Source organism: Podarcis bocagei (genome assembly GCF_964188305.1).
Source record: "Podarcis bocagei genome assembly, chromosome: 9".
Lineage (NCBI taxonomy): Eukaryota > Metazoa > Chordata > Lepidosauria > Squamata > Lacertidae > Podarcis > Podarcis bocagei.
Window position 1 is genome coordinate 80,016,069 of NC_138134.1, and position 16,766 is coordinate 80,032,834.

Genomic DNA, 16,766 nt, shown 5'->3' on the forward strand with positions numbered 1-16,766 from the left:
TCTGCCCTCCTGAGATGGAGACAACGATGCTTCTGAATTCCAGTTCCTGGAAACCCCAGGAGGGGAGAGGGCTCTTCTGCTGGGATCCTGCTTGCAGATTTCCTATTGGGGCATCCTGTGAGGACAGGATGGTGGACTGTGAGGGTCAGTGGCCTGATCCAGCAGCCTCTTCTTATATTCTTACGCAAGAAAGCAAAGCAGTCACACTCAAGTGCCCTTCTGCACTCCCCTTTGGACTGCTGCTGTTCCTCTCCCACTTTGCCTGCTCCCTGGACTCCTCCCCACACATTTCCCACCAGGACAGCCTCTCCCTCCAGAGTCCCCAACCCACTTGCCCCTTCAAGCTCCCTTTTTCAAGGCCCCACTTTTGAGCAGATGACCCAGCCCCACATGTGAGTTCATGGGACTGCTACACATTGTTGGCCTGGACAGAGGGAGTAGGGAGCTCAAGATGGCTGCTCTGGCCAGCATCTCTGGGTCTCCACTGTGCAGTTGTGCCCTTGGGCTTCCTTGGCCTCCAAAAAACCAAGCTGAGACTCCTGCATTGGCCGGGGATTAGACTAGATGACCCCTGGTAGTCTCTCCCAACTCTACAATTCTATGATTCTAAGTCCTGGTATAGAGGCCCTTCCCTGCTTGAGGCCAGCAGTCTGGGCCTCTCTGCCCCTCTGTGACAAAGAGCCCTCTCCACTGCTCATTCTGCTAGCAGAGAAGCCCCTTGGAGCAGCCTGGGTTTCTCTTGGCAAGCCCCGGGACTGACCCAGGGGAGCTTCTCCTCGGAGGGCTTGGCAGCAGCCAGCAAAGAGGAGGCTGAAGGGGCCTGGCTTACAAAGCAGCCAAACACCATTCGCAATGGGTCTAGCCCCTGTTCACAGATGCCCGCCCTCCTCCCTAATGTATAAAATGAATTTAAAGCCCTCCTTGATGGTCAGCCCTTGCGTGGCTGACTCCTTCCAAAGCACTGCTAGTTCTGCTAGTGTGGCTTGAACTGATCACCACTTTCCACAAACTTTGAGGCAGGATTTTAAACAGGCAGGCCACATAAGACCATGGAGGAGCCAAGGGGGAAGGTACATGCCCACACACAGAAAGAGTGCATTCTACAACCCAATATGATAAAATTTTCTAACGTATATGAGGATTATTTGAACATTTTAAAAAGTTTTTTTAAAAAACAACACACACTCTTCGTAAACACACACCTTGGCACTGATCTGGAGTGCACAAGCGAGGAGCTGAAGGCATTACAGACATGCACTCTGCACAGAAAGCACAGGCTCTGTGAACTGTTGCTCCTGGGCCCTGGCAGAAGGCAGTGGGAGATTTCCTCGCTTCTGAAGACAACTAGTTGCAATGCGTGTTAGACACTGCAATAAAAGTCTATTTTCTGAGCTTTAAGGTCATTTCCAGGTGACCTTTTTATTGAGCCTTCATCCTGATTTGTATGCACAGAGTTTGCAAGGAGGTTAGACCCCACATCGGCTGTTTACTCAACATTCATTTCCTCGTATCCACATCATCTTCCCCCGGACGAGATGAATCTGGTATTTAAGTCAAGGGTATTACATGCGCTGGAAGGGGGAGGAGGAGAGAAGTCTGGGAACTTTTGTTCTCTTGCCAGAACCTCTGGCAACCCAAGGAACACATTTTATGATTTAAGAGATAATTATGACATACAAACGATGTGCAGGACAACTCCAATTTGACATGGCAAGCAGGCTGTCCTTTTCCTGTGCAGCCCAAACTCCAAGGCTCAAAGCCCAAGAGCTAACGCAGGAGGTGCGTTTTCCTGACTCCTGGAGGTCATTTGTTTCGCCCCAAGTCACAGAAATCAGGAGAGTCCCACAGAAACACACCCCACACACCTGCTGTGTGCCCACTTCAATTACAAATCACTGCAGGGAAATGGCGGGCGGGAAGGTTAATCTTCCTTCACAAAGCTACCCAGGACAACTGAATTCATAAGGCGGCAACATTTCGAAAGCTGTTCTTAAGAGGGGCCTTTCTTCCGATGATAGGCGGGGTGCCAGCCCTGTCTGCCCTTTCCTTCTGCATTAACGCTCCTCCAATGAAATGAGTAGGAACAGATGCCAATTCAAGTGCCCTGGGAGACCCAAAGCCCCCAGAGCCTTAAAGCCAAGCACATTCTCGTCCTCAAAGGACAGCAGCTGGAGCAGGGCCCGGAAGGTCTCTCCTCCTGCCACAGATGAGAGCCCAAAAAGACAAAAGATGCTCAGTGGCCCACTGGGTCTGGCATGCTGTTCTGACAGCGGCCAAGCAGATGCCTCCTATGGGACACCCGCAAGTAGGACCCGAGTGCAAGAGCAACTCTCCACTCCGGGGATTCAGAAGCACCGCCGCCTCCCAATTGTGAAGCCACAGCGTCGCCCCACTTTGCTAGTGGCCATGGCTGACGCTCCCCTCCATGAATGTGTCTCAACCTCTTTTCAAGCCATCCTGGTTGGTGGCCATCACTGTTTCTTTGGGGAGGAACTTCCGTCGTTTACTCTGCACCGTGTGAAGGGCTTTGCTTTGTCTTTGCTCCATCTTCCAACATGCAGCTTCACTGAATGTCCACCAGTCAAGGCACGGAGGGTGGCCCCCGGCCCAAATCCACTCCTCTCCTTCTCATGCTGCTGCCTGCAGATTCCAAAGTCAGTGGGCATCATTGCCGCGTGGCCTTTCCTCTGCTCAGCTTCTCTGGAGATACGAACAGCAACTTAGTCTTCACAACACACATTCCATTAATTCTAGGTGTTACAAGGGAATCTGCAACTGGTCCCGCTCCCCAGCGCCTGCTTCAGTGGTTGAAGCAGAAGGGGCTACGTGCTGAATGGTGCCCTAACTTGCAAAGTCAGGATCCAGGAAGGGATTTGCCCAGCTCAATTAGGTTTTTGTCACACAGAGGGAAGGAAATCCACAGACAGGAGTGGGCAACATGTGTGTCTCAGAAGCCATGCAACTAAAATGACAGGGGTTCCCCCATGGGCACTGGGCCTTATCTTCCCCACTCTTGCACATCTTCAGGCAAGTGACTTAACCTCAGTGACGGCTTCTCTCCAAAGCGCTTGGCAAAGCCAGTGGCCAAAGCAGCCAAGCTCCATCCCAGCCACAACACGGAGGGATGAGCCTCACATGTGTCAGGCCAATGGGCTGCAGCTATCAGATTCCTGGAAGGCCAGACCCCGGCCAAATGCACTTTGCTGAGCACGCTGAGAAATGTGTCTAATATCTGGCCCATATCAGATCAGGAGAGGGACTGCAGTCAAAAGTGTCAGGAATTTTTCAGTTGCTTTGAGTTGGTGGTAAGAAGCACAATCACTGAAAGCTCTGTGCCAGAAGCAGGCCCCAAGCATTGCTCACCCTCTGCCTTGTGAACAGCCTTGAAAACGAGTGCTAAATACCAATCATTTCTCTGTATTTAAAGAGACACGGGTGCATCCTGGAGGAAGAATGGCAATCCACAGATAAAACCACCAGCAACAGTCCAAATCACTGAGACCCAGGAAAGCTGGTTGCAGAAGAACAGCAATGCGCAGCCCCCAAAGCACAGACACAGGCAAGAAATGAACCCCAAGGAAGGAGGAAGCGCAGGACACAGAAATGGCTGAGAACCAGTGAAATAACTGAGAGGAAGAGGCCTTGGGATCGGTTCTGGTGAACCCACATGAACTCGTCTTTTCTCAAGTCAGAGCATTGACCCATCCAACTCATGGCTGCCCAGGCTGAGGGGCAGTTGCTCCCCAGGGTCTCAGATGGGGCTCTTTGCAGCCCATCTTGGGAGATGCTGTCAGGGACTGAGCCCAAGTCCTTCTCCATATGATGCATGTGCTCTCCCAATGAGCTACAGCCCTTCTCATTGGTTCCTTCTCTCTCTTGCCCCGCCCAGACCGGCCAATCCTACACCTGTTTCTTTTGTATTTGAAGCAAAGGAGGAGAAGCCTTCATTAGAACGTCAAGTCATTCTCTGGACACTCCCTCACCCAGGACATCCTCTCTAACCTCCTGGGACTCACTCCTTCTGCTCCCTTCCTCCCACCAATATCCCACCAGGAGTGGCCCTTGGAAGCAGGGTGCCCTATGCAAGGCCAACATTTGACGCACACTCCAGGCCTTGTGGTGCCTTCCCAAAGCCAGGTAAGAGAGGCCCTGGGCTTTGGGAAGGGGGTGCAAGGCTCTGGAGCCCTCCGGCCTCCCTCCCAAAGGTGGACTATGGGAAGGAGGCTGGAAGGCTGCCCTTGCCCCTGCGCCCTGGGTGGGGGAACCAGTCGCACGGCCCTAAATCTGCCTCTGGCAGGGAGCCTCGCTAGGGCAGGGTGAGAAACCTGTTCAGGTCAACTCAAATCATTATTTTCAAACTCTTTCCTTGACTGTGCCAAGGGGTTGCTGGTGTTTGGACAGCAGCTTCAGGAGCCACGGAGCTCTTTTCCCTTTTCCCTTCTGCCTGCTCTCCCTGTTCAGTCTCGGGAGACTCACAGGCTGCTTGTGAACCAGTCTGCAAGGAGGAATTGCCGCTGTCTGCAATGGGAGCGATGTCACGCCCCTGTGAAAAACCAAGCCACCGGGTTTTGTGAGCCACAGGGTAGGGGCAAACTGGGGGCAGTGGGGGGGGAGCGAGAGAGAGAAATAAAGCTCTGGCAGCGGCTGCTCCCCAGATTCCATGAGCCCCCAACCCAAAGCGGTTATCGCAGGTCACTGACACTTGTTCATTCTAATGGCTTTTCCTGTGCCCTTATCAATGCGGCGCACAAAGCATCTCCCTTCGGCCGTTCCCTATGATCTCAGCCCCGTGTTTACAGCTATCTAACTCCACCAGGCACCGCGAGGTCAGCCAAGTCAGGACAGGAGGCTCAGAGACAGGCCAGGGCAGGCTGATGGGGCGCCTGAGATGAAGGAGGGGGGTGGAGAGAGACAGAGAGACAGATGGAGACGGAGAAGGAGGAGAACATAAGGAGAAGAAGCTCTGCTTTCTAGTTTTGCCAGTCCCAGGACATAGCTGTAAACAGCCACAATGTCCATAGAACCACTGAACTGCAAAGCTGGAAGCTGCCCAACCTTAGAAATGCAGGAAGGAATGGGGTGGGCAAAGGCTGGACCCCCACAAAAGGAATGGACGGACAGACGGATGGACAGAGAAGGGGTCTTGAGGGGATGTTTGAGCAGAGGCATGCCTGGTAAGACCCTCCAAGTAGGTCTATCATAGGAACAGACGGAGGGTGGAAGGAAGAGCGTTACAGATGCTGATCATGAACTGGCTGCCCTCTTTCACACGCAAGGCGCCCTCCATCAATCCCATGGGTACATGTGGGGCCGTTTCATCGCGTGCCTTTGGCGTCATCACGCAGTGCTGCCGCCTTCCTGTTCCATGGTGCCCCTACAATACTGGGGGGCATTAACCCCTCTTGCACACAAGGGATACCCCACATGCACCACACTCCCATTCCCCAAATGGTACCTACATGTCTGACCCAAGCCAACAGACTGCCACTGAAGCACACAAGAAGCGCCTGTTGGGTCAGGCCCGTGGCCCGTCTGGTCCAGCCTCCTGTTCTCAGAGGGGCCCAGCAGATGCCTCAAGGAGAAACCAGCAAGAGCAGGACTCTCCCCTCCTGTGGTTTCCAGCAAGTGAGATTCAGAAGCATCTCTGCCTCCAGCACAGCAGAGCCATCCTGCCTAGGAGCCATCCATAGCCCATGACTTACAAAAACGTGAGGAAGTCTGGTCCTCTGTCTCCGACACAAGCATCCTCATGCCACCCATTTGGTCAGAGCAAGGAGCCCCCTGCTCTGAGGCTCACGAGAGACAAAACTTGTCTGCTGCGGACTGGCGGGCCCCTGAAAAGTGTGTGGTAGAGGCAGGGGGCCAGAGGAGCAGTCCAGGGGTGGGGGCAACCATTTATGGTGTTTGGCACCACCTGCGAGATAGGAGCCAGGGCAGGGGGAGGAGGAAGGGTCAGGGCAGTCCAAGATGGAGGCAGGCATGCAAGAAGCGCCAGAGGAAGAAGAGACTGGGCAGGTGAGAGACGGCCCAACAGACCCTCCACCATTCCCCACCCCACTATCTTCCAGAACCAGGAGGGGCCTGAGGAGCCAAAATGGCTTTCCTAGAGGGGGAGCCTCAGGTTGTGCGTGTGTGCCCCATCAGATGAGGGTCCATAAGCTGCAACTGCCCCACAGGGCGTAGAGCTGTGGACAGCTGCCTGGAGGCTAGAAGCCTGTGTGCATGTGTATAACTGGAGCTTCGTGGAAGCTGCTGCGAGTGAGTTCTTGGCTGGGGGTGCCCAGCACCCTGCCGTTCACTCAGCTTGTAGGTACTGATAAGGCACATTAGTTGATTTGATTCCCTATGACCCTGAGTGCTCACTGGAAGGACAGATCCTGAAGCTGAGGCTCCAAAACTTTGGCCATCTCATGAGAAGAGAAGACTCCCTGGAAAAGACCCTGATGTTGGGAAAGATGGAGGGCGCAAGGAGAAGGGGATGACAGAGGACGAGATGGTTGGACAGTGTTCTCGAAGCTACCAGAATGAGTTTGAGCAAACTGCGGGAGGCAGTGGAAGACAGGAGGGCCTGGAGTGCTCTGGTCCAGGGGGTCACAAAGAGGCGGACACGACTAAACAACAAAATGACGGAGAAGATCCTGAGCAAAGATTCTGCACCGACCAGAAGAGAAAGCGAGAGTCCTTGCTGGAGTCTGCTGTCCCCAGTCATGTGAGAGTCCACTCTCTGTTCACCACAGCCTGACCCTGGTTTGCTTCTGCCCCCCCCCCCCGCCGCCTGCCCTTCCTGCCAAAGTTCAGCACTTCCTGGAAAGTCTCCATGCCTGTTTGATATTGTACGTTGCCTCCGCTGGTGAAGGAAGAAGGATTTACAGGTGCCTGGCCCTGCCTCCAAGACCATGACCGAGCGCTGACCTTGTGTTACAATACGTGAACTCCTACCCTGCTGATAAGGAGGACTGGCAGATAGAAGCAGGGTTTTTTTTCTTTTTCAAATAATCCTTTGGGAACTTACAAGCTGCTCAGCCATAAAAGTGAGGTGACAGGAAGGTCGGGTTCACTAAAAATAATAAATATCGCAGTATTTATTCAAAGTGGGCCTTTTCAACTGCAGGCTAAGCACTTAGATAACGCTATTGTAAATGACAAATATTTGCATTTCTTAGAACTGTTATGTTATGATCCTTCCGGCCGGAGCCGATGTGAACATTTTCTCTGGTGCCTGCCTGGCCGCTGAGACCGCACACTCTGAGAGCAGAGCCTCGAAAACTGTTCAGGAATGAGCCACAGGTCAAGGGAAGTGGACAGCTGCCCTCCCAGGTCATTCTCAGGCCAGGCTCAATTGCTGTGCGACACACGCCGTGGGGAAGGACCCCTTTGGTTCTCTGCCTTTTGCCTGAAAGCAGATTTGTGCATTCTTGACACCCATTCTTTAGAGGCTGTGTCCCAAGGGAGCACCCCCAAACAGGGAGATGTACCCGTTAGTCGGTCTCTAGAAACACATGCAGAAAAACCTCTGTGGCCCTGTATTCCACGGTGGGCAAGCTACTAGACCGTGCACTTTGAGATCACATGGAAGGAACGAAGAGGAACTTGGATTCCGCTCAGAGTTCCACCTCTGGCCCAGGGCTTAAGGCTTCAGGACATTAACAGAGATGCTCAGGAACTCTGGCACCTGCGAGACACACCTTCACCTGCTCAAACCACAAGAGTGACACAGTCTTACTGTGGTCTAAACCACTGAGCCTCTTGGACTTGCCAATCAGAAAGTTGGCGGTTCGAATCCCTGTGGCAGCGTTAGCTCCCATTGCTCTGTCCCAGCTCCTGACAACCTAGCAGTTCAAAAACATGCCAGTGCAAGTAGATAAATAGGTACTGCTGTGACGGGAAGGTAAACGGCATTTCCATGCGCTCTGGTTTCCATCACGGTGTCCCGTTGCCCCAGAAGCAGTTTAGTCCCGCTGGTCACATGACCCAGAAAGCTGTCTGTGGACAAACGCCGGCTACCTCAGCCTGAAAGCAAGGTGAGAGCCGCAACCCCATAGTCACCTTTGACTGGCCTTAACCGTCCAGGGGTCCTTTACCTTTCCCTTTCACAGGATTAAAAGAGGAGCCCACGAGCAGAAAGTCAGAAAAGTCCCTAGGAGCAGCAACGTTAGCACCCTGGAGGAAAAATGCACCACACCACAATCTTAACAGAAGCACAATACCCCAGGGAGGAAAGCCATAGCCCATGAGTGTCATTCCTGAACAGGCACAGCATCCTGTGTCGGCGGTGGGGGATCCCTCTGGCCAGTGAAGGGTCTTCAGGTGCCACTTGGTGAAGGAGAATCCACCCAGATCCCCCATCCCTTATACAGAAAGACTATATCGAACGTTAACATTTAGCCCCTGTACAATTTTGGTCATTTCCCTGATTGCTACTGCTTGGGGATGGGGCACAACAGCAACCGACTTGAGCCCGAGTTCCAACCCCCCCCCCTTCCTCCTCACAAGAGGCTTTAAAACTCCGGAGCGACTCTACGGTCTTGCCGTAAAAGTTTCAATGGGTCTTGAGAGGTTGTTCGGCCTAAATTATGCTGGATGAGTCAGACTTGCCTTTGAAGAATGTGTCAGACGCAGCCATGTCTGCCTCCCGGCAGGAATGCAGGACGATAATCAGCATGTTTGCTATAACACAGCAGGGACTTTATGACAGGAGGCAAAGAGGCAATGGCTACTTCTCCTAGAAGCATGACTCCGAGGAAGAGGGGGGCAATCCCTCGGGTGGGACCCCTTCCCCGAAGACAAACAGACATGCTCTCGTGAAGAGGATACTTGGAGGGGTCCCGGCATGGGGTGATTTTAAGGCGGATAAGATAGTTGGGTGTGTGATGGGCGAATTTGCTGCCTGGCAGGAAGACTGTGGGTGTCGCTCGTTGCCTAGATAGCCTGGCAGATACTGCTGTGCAGAAGACAGAGGTCCTGGTGCACACTGGTACCAAGGACATGGGGAATTGTACTCTAGAGTTCCTGGAAGCCAGACTGAGGTTGCCGGGTAGGATCCTGAAAGTCGGGTGCTCCAAGGTAGCTTTCTCTGAAATGCCACTGGGTCTGTGTGCAGAGCCAGGCAGAGAGGGGCAGGTGTGGAGTCTCAATGCATGGATAAGACGATGGTGTCAGGAAGGGAGGGGACGGGTCTGGATTTGTTTCTGGGGCAAGCAAGGCCTGCGCATAAGGGACGGGCTCCACCTGAACCAGGACGGAACCAGAGCGTTGGCGCTTAAAATCCAAAAGGTGGCAGAACAGCTTTTAGACTTGATTGTGAGGGGTGGAGGGGATAAGAGCTGTGGAGGGTCTGGATCAGAAGACATCTTGGGATGGAATTGAAAAAAATATGAAAATTTGAATGGGGGAGTTGGAGAACTAGGCACTGAGAGTGCAGGGGCCCAGGAGAGCAATAATATTGCTCTGCAAATCTATGGTGCGGCTGCATTTGGAATTCTGTGTATAGTTCTGGCTGCATCTCTCCACGAGGACTTGGAAAAGGTTCAGAAAAGGGGAACCAAAATGGTCAGTGGGGTGGAGAACCTCCCCTATGAGGAAAGGTTATAGCATTTGGGACTTTTCTCTAAACTAAGGTCCCAAGAGATAGCTCAACCAGTAGAAGATGAGACTCCCAAGGTTGTGGGTTCGAACCCCACATTCGTTGAAAAGATTCTGCATTGCAGGAAGTTGGACTAGATGATTCTCATGGTGCCTTCTAAATCTGTGATTCTATATCCATGATAAAAATCATGTCTAGGGGAGACATGATAAGAGTGTACAAAATTATGTGTGCCATGGAGAGAGTGGGCAGAGATAACAGTAGAACTCATGAACATCCGACCAAGCTGAACGTTGGAAGATTCAGGACAGACCAAAAAAGAAAATACCCTTCCCCCCCCCATACAGATCATAGTTAATCTATGGAACTCCCTCCCACAGGAGGCAGTGATGGCCACCAAGCTGGATGGATTTAAAAGAGGATTACACAAATTCCTGGAGAATTTCTGTTCTTATGCGATACCAGAAGCAGAGCGAACCAAAGGTGATTTGGCTTTACCAAAACTAAAACTAAAAATGCAGCAACGCCCCCCCCAATACCTTCCAAATCACCCTTTATCAGGAAAAAAAGTAATGTTTTATGCACCAAAAAAATCTACAAGAGAGAGGGGGCTGGTAATCTCAAAGATTCCAGACCACCTTTTGACATTTTTCCTATAACAGGTGGAGGAGAGATGGCAGATCACTTACCAATACTGAATAGATGTGCAGACAGCGGTAGACGGGGGAGAAGTCCACCAAATCTTGGGCACCAGGCACCTAAGGCGATAGGAACAGAAGCAGACAGGTCAGCTGAAACATGGATGCATTTCTGGTGACATGTACTAGGCTGAGTGGTGGGGAGAAAGAGGAGGCGAGAAGCTGTGGTGGAAGTCAGCCTCTATCTTCGGAGCATAGGAAGTCCACCTTAAGGCTGGTTACATTACCACCCATCCAGAAAGAAACCTGTGTGCCAAAAGCCCCATGGATTGTCAGGGATTATTAAACTTCTCGCCGCTCACCTCAACCTCCAGTTTGGAGAGGGACAGGACAAGGCGGGGGGAACCAGGAGGCAAAGCAAGCTCGGGGGGTGTCATTCCACAAGGACTGACCCTTGGGGAAATTAAATGCCGGCAAAAGCAAACCTGAAGGAGCATCTCCACCCCCATCGTTCACTGAGGTCCAACTCTGAGGGCCTTCTGGCGGTTCCCTCCCTGTGAGAAGTGAGATTACAGGAAACCAGGCAGAGGGCCTTCTTGGTAGTGGCACCTGCCCTGTGGAACACCCTCCCACCAGATGTCAAAGAGAAGAAAAACTACCAGACTTTTAGAAGACATCTGAAGGCAACTCTGTTTAGGGAAGCTTTTAATGTTTCATGTTTTATCTCTTCTTCTTTTTCTTCTTCTGTTGGGAGCCACCCAGAGTGGCTAAGGAAACCCAGCCAGATGGGTGGGGTATAAATAAATTATTAGTATTAGTATTAGTATTAGTATTAGTATTAGTATTAGTATTAGTATTAGTATTAGTATTCTGGAAAGCCAGCCAGATGGGCGGGGTATAAATAAATTATTATTATTATTATTATTATTATTATTATTATTATTATTATTATTAGCCAAGTTTGGTCAGCCCAGCAGCTCCCAGGAGGTCATGAGGAAGGATTCTGTCTCTTCGCCTCCACCGCCAGAGACCTACCTGGCAGTGCCAAGGACTGAACGTGGGCATGTGTTCTACCAATGGGCTCCGGCCCTTGCCCATTGGCACAACACTTCCCAAACTTAATTCTGACAGGCAGGAAGAAAGGCTCCTGCTCCCCAAAGAACTTCCTCCCTTGCTGACGCACCCTTTCGGCACCCCCTGCTCCAACGTCAGTTTCATCACCAAGGACAGCACCCACTGCCAGTTCCTGAACAGAGTCTCACTTGTGCGCAGCTCGGTCCTTCTCAGGTCCTTATTAAGAGCCCTCCTCTCATGTGAGTGAGGACGGTCAGAGAGCAGGAGCAGCACCCTCTCCGCCACTGCCCCAGCTCCCCCCCCTAAGCCCTGACCGAAGGCACAGGATGAGGCCACCACCTCTCCAGGTCTGGTCAACGCCTGAAGGGAAGGACCCGTTGGGAGCCACATGGGCGCTGCTATGGATTCGTGATGGGAAGAAAGGTGGAATGCCAATTTTAAAAACTCAGTGACGTCAATAGCAAAGGTCATCTGCTCATGAAGGTGGCTGGAGAAGGGCAGAAGTGTAGCTGCCCTCTGACAGTGCTGCTGAAACAATTAGAGCTTTGGAGTTTGCCTTTTATGGCCTCGCATTATTCTAAACTCACGCTGCAAACCCCCTTCGAGCGCTTTGGGGAAGGGTTGTGGCTCAGCAGAAGAGAGAGTGCCTGTTGCATACATATATTCCTGGCCCCTCCAGTTTCACAAGGGTCAGGGAGCAGGCAATGCAAAAGGCTTTTCTCTGCCTGAGACCCAGAAAGCCACAGCCAGTCACAGCAGGCAATCCCAGGCATCTTCCTGTGCTTCCAAGGTTGGCACCCTTGCTGAGGGTAAAGGGGGCAGCTCAGTGGTTGCCTGCAGAAGGTCCCAAGCCCAGTCTCAGGATCTCGGGGGGGGGGGGGCAGCAAAAGGACTCCTCTCTGCCTAAGGCCCCAGGCCGCTATGCCAGCTGAGCTAGACCAGCCTTTGCAACCTGCTGCCTTCCACACACAACTCCTGAAATCTGAAACATCAGCTGAGGTCGACTGGCGGGGGTTGTAGCCAAAAGCACCAGGCTAGCTTGGTACAGGGAACGTGGGTGGCCATGTGGTCTCAACCACTGAGCCTCTTTGGCTTGCCCATCAGGAGGTCGGCGGCTCAAATCCCCGTGACGGGGTGAGCTCCCGTTGCTCGGTCCCTGCTCCTGCCAACCTAGCAGTTTGAAAGCATGTCAAAGTGCAAGTAAATCAATAGGTACTGCTCTGGCGGGAAGGTAAACGGCGTTTCCGTGCGCTGCTCTGGTTCACCAGAAGCGGCTCAGTCATGCTGGCCACATGACCCGGAAGCTGTCTGCGGACAAACGCCGGCTCCCTCGGCCAGTAAAGCGAGATGAGCGCTGCAACCCCAGAGTTGGCCACGACTGGACCTAATGGTCAGGGGTCCCTTTACCTTTACCTTTAGCTTGGTACAAGGCAGCTCCCCAGTGCTTGAGAGCTGCAGGCAGGCATTAAACCACCTCCTTCGTGGGTGGCACTCCGAGACAGTGTCTCTCTTTTGGGTCATAAAACAGAATCATGGAATTGTAGGGTTGGAAGGGGCCCAAAGGGACATCTAGTTCACCCCCCTGAGATGCCTCCTGCAATGGGTCAAGTGGTGGTTCTTCTGACTAATGGCTTCCCAGTGGCCGCATGGCTCTGCCTTCCTCAAATGCAACAGCGCCCACACATTTCCACTGCTGTCCAGTCTCAGTCAGACCTTTCTCCACCTGGCAATTGATTCCTCCTAGATTCGCTGCACCACAGCCAATCCGTCCCTACGCCTCTCTTCCTCCTCCTCCCTCCCCTGCTGGAGGAAATGCTTTGAATCCAAACCAGCACTTTCCCCTCGGCAGACCCTTCAGCGGGTGGCGGGGGAGGCTCCCTGTAGAATTACAACAACCCTCTTTGAAGGCACCAATCAGCTGGCTGCTACAGAAAGTGCATCTTCAAAGGAGGCTGCTGTAACCACTAATCAGCTGTCCGTGAGACTTCCGCTGAACGATGGCAGGTGCCAATCATCTGGTGCCTCTGTGACATCAGGGGACTGACTTGTGAGGGTTCCCATCTGCTTTTCGGAGTTGGCCTGCAAGGGGTAGGGAAGGGAAGGATCTGACCCACCAGCCAGACCTAGCTCTCCACCCCGCCGTGGGCTCTATCCTTATCTGTACGGGGCTCTGGGTGAGGCACCTCAGCTCTGCAGCAACCTGGAAACTGAGGATCGGTACAGAGAACAGATTTTTAAAAGCAGGGTAACTTTACGGAGACTTCAGTTTTACACTCTGGACAAGCACATATGTATAGATCCCTTGGTTTTCCATTCATTTTCTTCAAAAAATACCAAATACCATGGGTTGACTCTGGAAAGAGAAGGGTCTTCCTTTGCCCTGAAAGGGGAGTCCCCCCAGCCATCTTCTGGCTGTCTGAGAGATTGCAGCTGTCAGGCTGCAACAGGAACAGGGGGCAACTGACATGGGGGGGCAGGGAGAGAAGGAAGGGGCTGCTTCCCTCTTGGAACCAAAGTGCTCACCAATAAACCTTGAATGTCCAGGGGGCACAAAGAGCCGGTTTATCAGCCTGGCACTGACAGCCACCCAAGGCGCACCCCGGGGGCCCACACACCCCAAGTCCGAGGGGATGGCTTCTCTCCTCCCCAGGCGAGCCACGTGGCAACCCCACCTCCGCTTGGCAGGCACTTGCCTCCTCATCCTCCTCTTCGTCTTCGACATCCAAGATCCCAGAATCCTGCTCGGACGTGGGGCTCGTGCTTTTGACCTCTGGCTCCGATCCTGCAGAAGCATCCTTCTTGAACCGCCGACCACCAGCTTTCGAGGGCTGAGACACAACATTGCCCAGGTTCCTTTGCTGCTGGGCCTAAAAAGCACAAACATTTGGGGAAATTAAGTCCTGCCGCCATCTTATTTCAGAACGGGTGCTTGTGCCCCAAACGCCACGCAACCAACTCCTGCATTTACCTACCATTTCTAACCCGCCCGGGAGGCTGTGCCGTTGCATCAATGGCGCCTCCTTCCACAAATCATCATCCTAAGCCCAGCGCCTTTGCCAGACTGATCGGTTTACAGCCAGCTGCCTTGAGGATGGCCCGGCAGCCATGTGGCAGCTGTCACCGGATGCATTAAGGACCAAGAGTTACTTTGCTTTTGGATGTGTTCCCCTTTTCATCCCATGTCAGTAAAAGCCTCCCACATCTGGACCCCAGAGATCCATGGAAGCATTCTTCCTGCAGCACCCTGGGAAACCTGAATTGCGCGCAGTTGATTGACGCCGCCTGCAAAATGTATTCCGCCAAGATGCTCAGATCAGGATTACCCCAAAGGCTCAGCCTGACCGGGGGGGGGGCAACCTGGCAGGACAAGGCCCTCCCCCCTCCTCCCGTTTCCCCAAATTAGTTTGTAATCCTAATGTTTTAATCTGTAGGAAGCCCAGGACAAGGGGGCGTTGGGGCAGGACAAGCCTGCAAGGAGCTGTGGGGGTGGGAAATTTCATGACTTTCCTTCTTTTGTTTTTTAATGGAGGAGAAACATGCCATTGAGCTCTGCAGCTCAACTGACAGCCTGAAAGGGAGCAGGGATTTTCTCGTTAGATAACACCATATCCATGACAGAAAGGAAAATCCACCAGCCTCAAATGTGCATGTGTGCACTGACAGAGTCTACATAGATGTGACTGGAAGGGGATTAGGATGCAGAGACAGTCTTCAAAAGCCCAGCTTGGAGGGAGCCGAAGGGGGCAAGCCCCACACTTCACTCACATCTGAAACAGCTGGCTGCAGCACTGCACTTTAGGATGCTGTACAGGGAGAGGGCAGTGGGAGGGAGAGACTTAAAGCTGTGCCCGCAGGAATCCCATGGTTGCAAGGGGCCTTGAGGGTCCAGGACTCCGCTGCTGACCACCCCATCCCACCCAGGGCCCTCCCTCCCTGATGCCCTGCTCTCCAAAATGGGAACAGAGTGGGCATGACCAGAAGCAAGGAGGGCTGGCTGCAATCCCAGCAGCCCTCCCAGGGCAAGGGAGCAAAGGATTCCCCATGCAAAGGGAGCAGGTGTCATTCAGCCACAGCCAGAGGAGATGGCACAGCTTGGAGGCAAGAAGACCAAGCAGTCCCTTGCAACCACACAGCATAAAACCCTCGAGGGGTCAGAGGCAGGAGCAAATCTCTCCTCCTGTTGATCAAAGTGCTGCCCCTGGAACAGGGCAGGCGGAGTAAAGTGTGAGGACTACAAAGGCAAAATGAGCATCTTTGAACAGACTAGAGGTTTTGCAGGCCTTGGAACCCCACTGACGCCTTCATCGCACCAGGATCGTCACAGTAAAATGTTCTCATATGAGGAGAATGAAGCAGCTTTTGATAGTATGTGGGTGGGTGCAAGCAGGTTCCTGCAAACCCACAGAAATAACCAACAGCCACAAGATCAGGGCGAAATCACCCAGGGTGCAAAGGGAGGGGGGCATGAGAGCTTTCACTGCAAGGTACTAGTGAAGACAAATCTTTAGCTGTTCCACACACTGGAGTCGCACTGAAGTCAAAGAGGACTTAAGCGTTCCCAAACTCCGCCTGGAAGTCTGCCCGAAATCTAACGGCATTCTCAGAGGTCAAAGTCAGTGCGAAAACACGTCCAGTCCAGATGGAGAGACCGTGCGGGACCCTGGGCAGCCAAGTCCCTTGTGTCACGGCACAGCGCTGACCTCTAGTGGCAAAATGCGGCAGGCTCTCCTGCAACCAGTTCCCCCTTTATGCAACACACGCACTCAAGTCCACACAGACGGGGGTCCTTCTGCCCTGCCAAAAATCAGGGCGGGGGTGGGCTGCCCTTGCCCCTGGAGCTCTGAGCAGCCTCTCTCCATCTTACCTTCCTGGCCCCACTGCCTCCTGCATCCTTCGATTCTGTCACCACCCAAGCCCCTCCTGCTCTCAAGAGCATCTCTCGGTTCTCCTTCACTACCCCTCCATGTGGCCCTCTCTCCCAGCAGTGCCACAAGGCTCTGCCCTGGCTGGCTGCACATCCCCAGGTCCACTTCAGGGAGAGGACGTGGCTGCTCAGAGCCCTGAGCAACCTGGGAGCAGCTCTCCCGACACCCGCCTGACCCTGGGCTCACATCTGCAGGGGAGGCCCTTCTTCTGGCCCCGCCAAAGGGGCAGGCGCACTGTGCTGTGGGCAGGGACGGGGTCTTTGATGTGATGGCACTCCAGCTGCGGACGTCCTTCCTCTCCCTCTCCCAATATATGGCAAGCACCGGGATTGCTGAAGAGGCCCCTGTTCACCCAGGCCTTTGTAGGGGTCCACGCTGAAGAGAACATCTATGGAGCAATGTCTGGTTTTACGCATTGTGATACTGGTTTTGATGTTTTTTATTGTATCAATGGGTTTTTTTTATTGCAGCCCACCTTGTGTTCATATTCTGATGAATGGAGGGCTAGAAATGCAGCTAAATAGCTACAGTCAAACCTTGGTTTCT

General features: G+C 53.0%; 1 protein-coding gene across 1 annotated transcript in view; it reads right to left on the reverse strand.

Moving 5' to 3' along the window:
* EXOC6B (exocyst complex component 6B) overlaps positions 1-16,766 on the reverse strand; it is a 228,979-nt gene that overhangs the window by 106,065 nt on the left and 106,148 nt on the right. Inside the window, exons 7-8 of the mRNA XM_081207034.1 lie at positions 13,968-14,162; positions 10,273-10,341 (exon numbers count right to left, since the gene is read on the reverse strand). Coding sequence (XP_081063160.1) covers positions 10,273-10,341; positions 13,968-14,162 — 264 coding nt within the window. The remainder of the gene's footprint in view (positions 1-10,272; positions 10,342-13,967; positions 14,163-16,766) is intronic.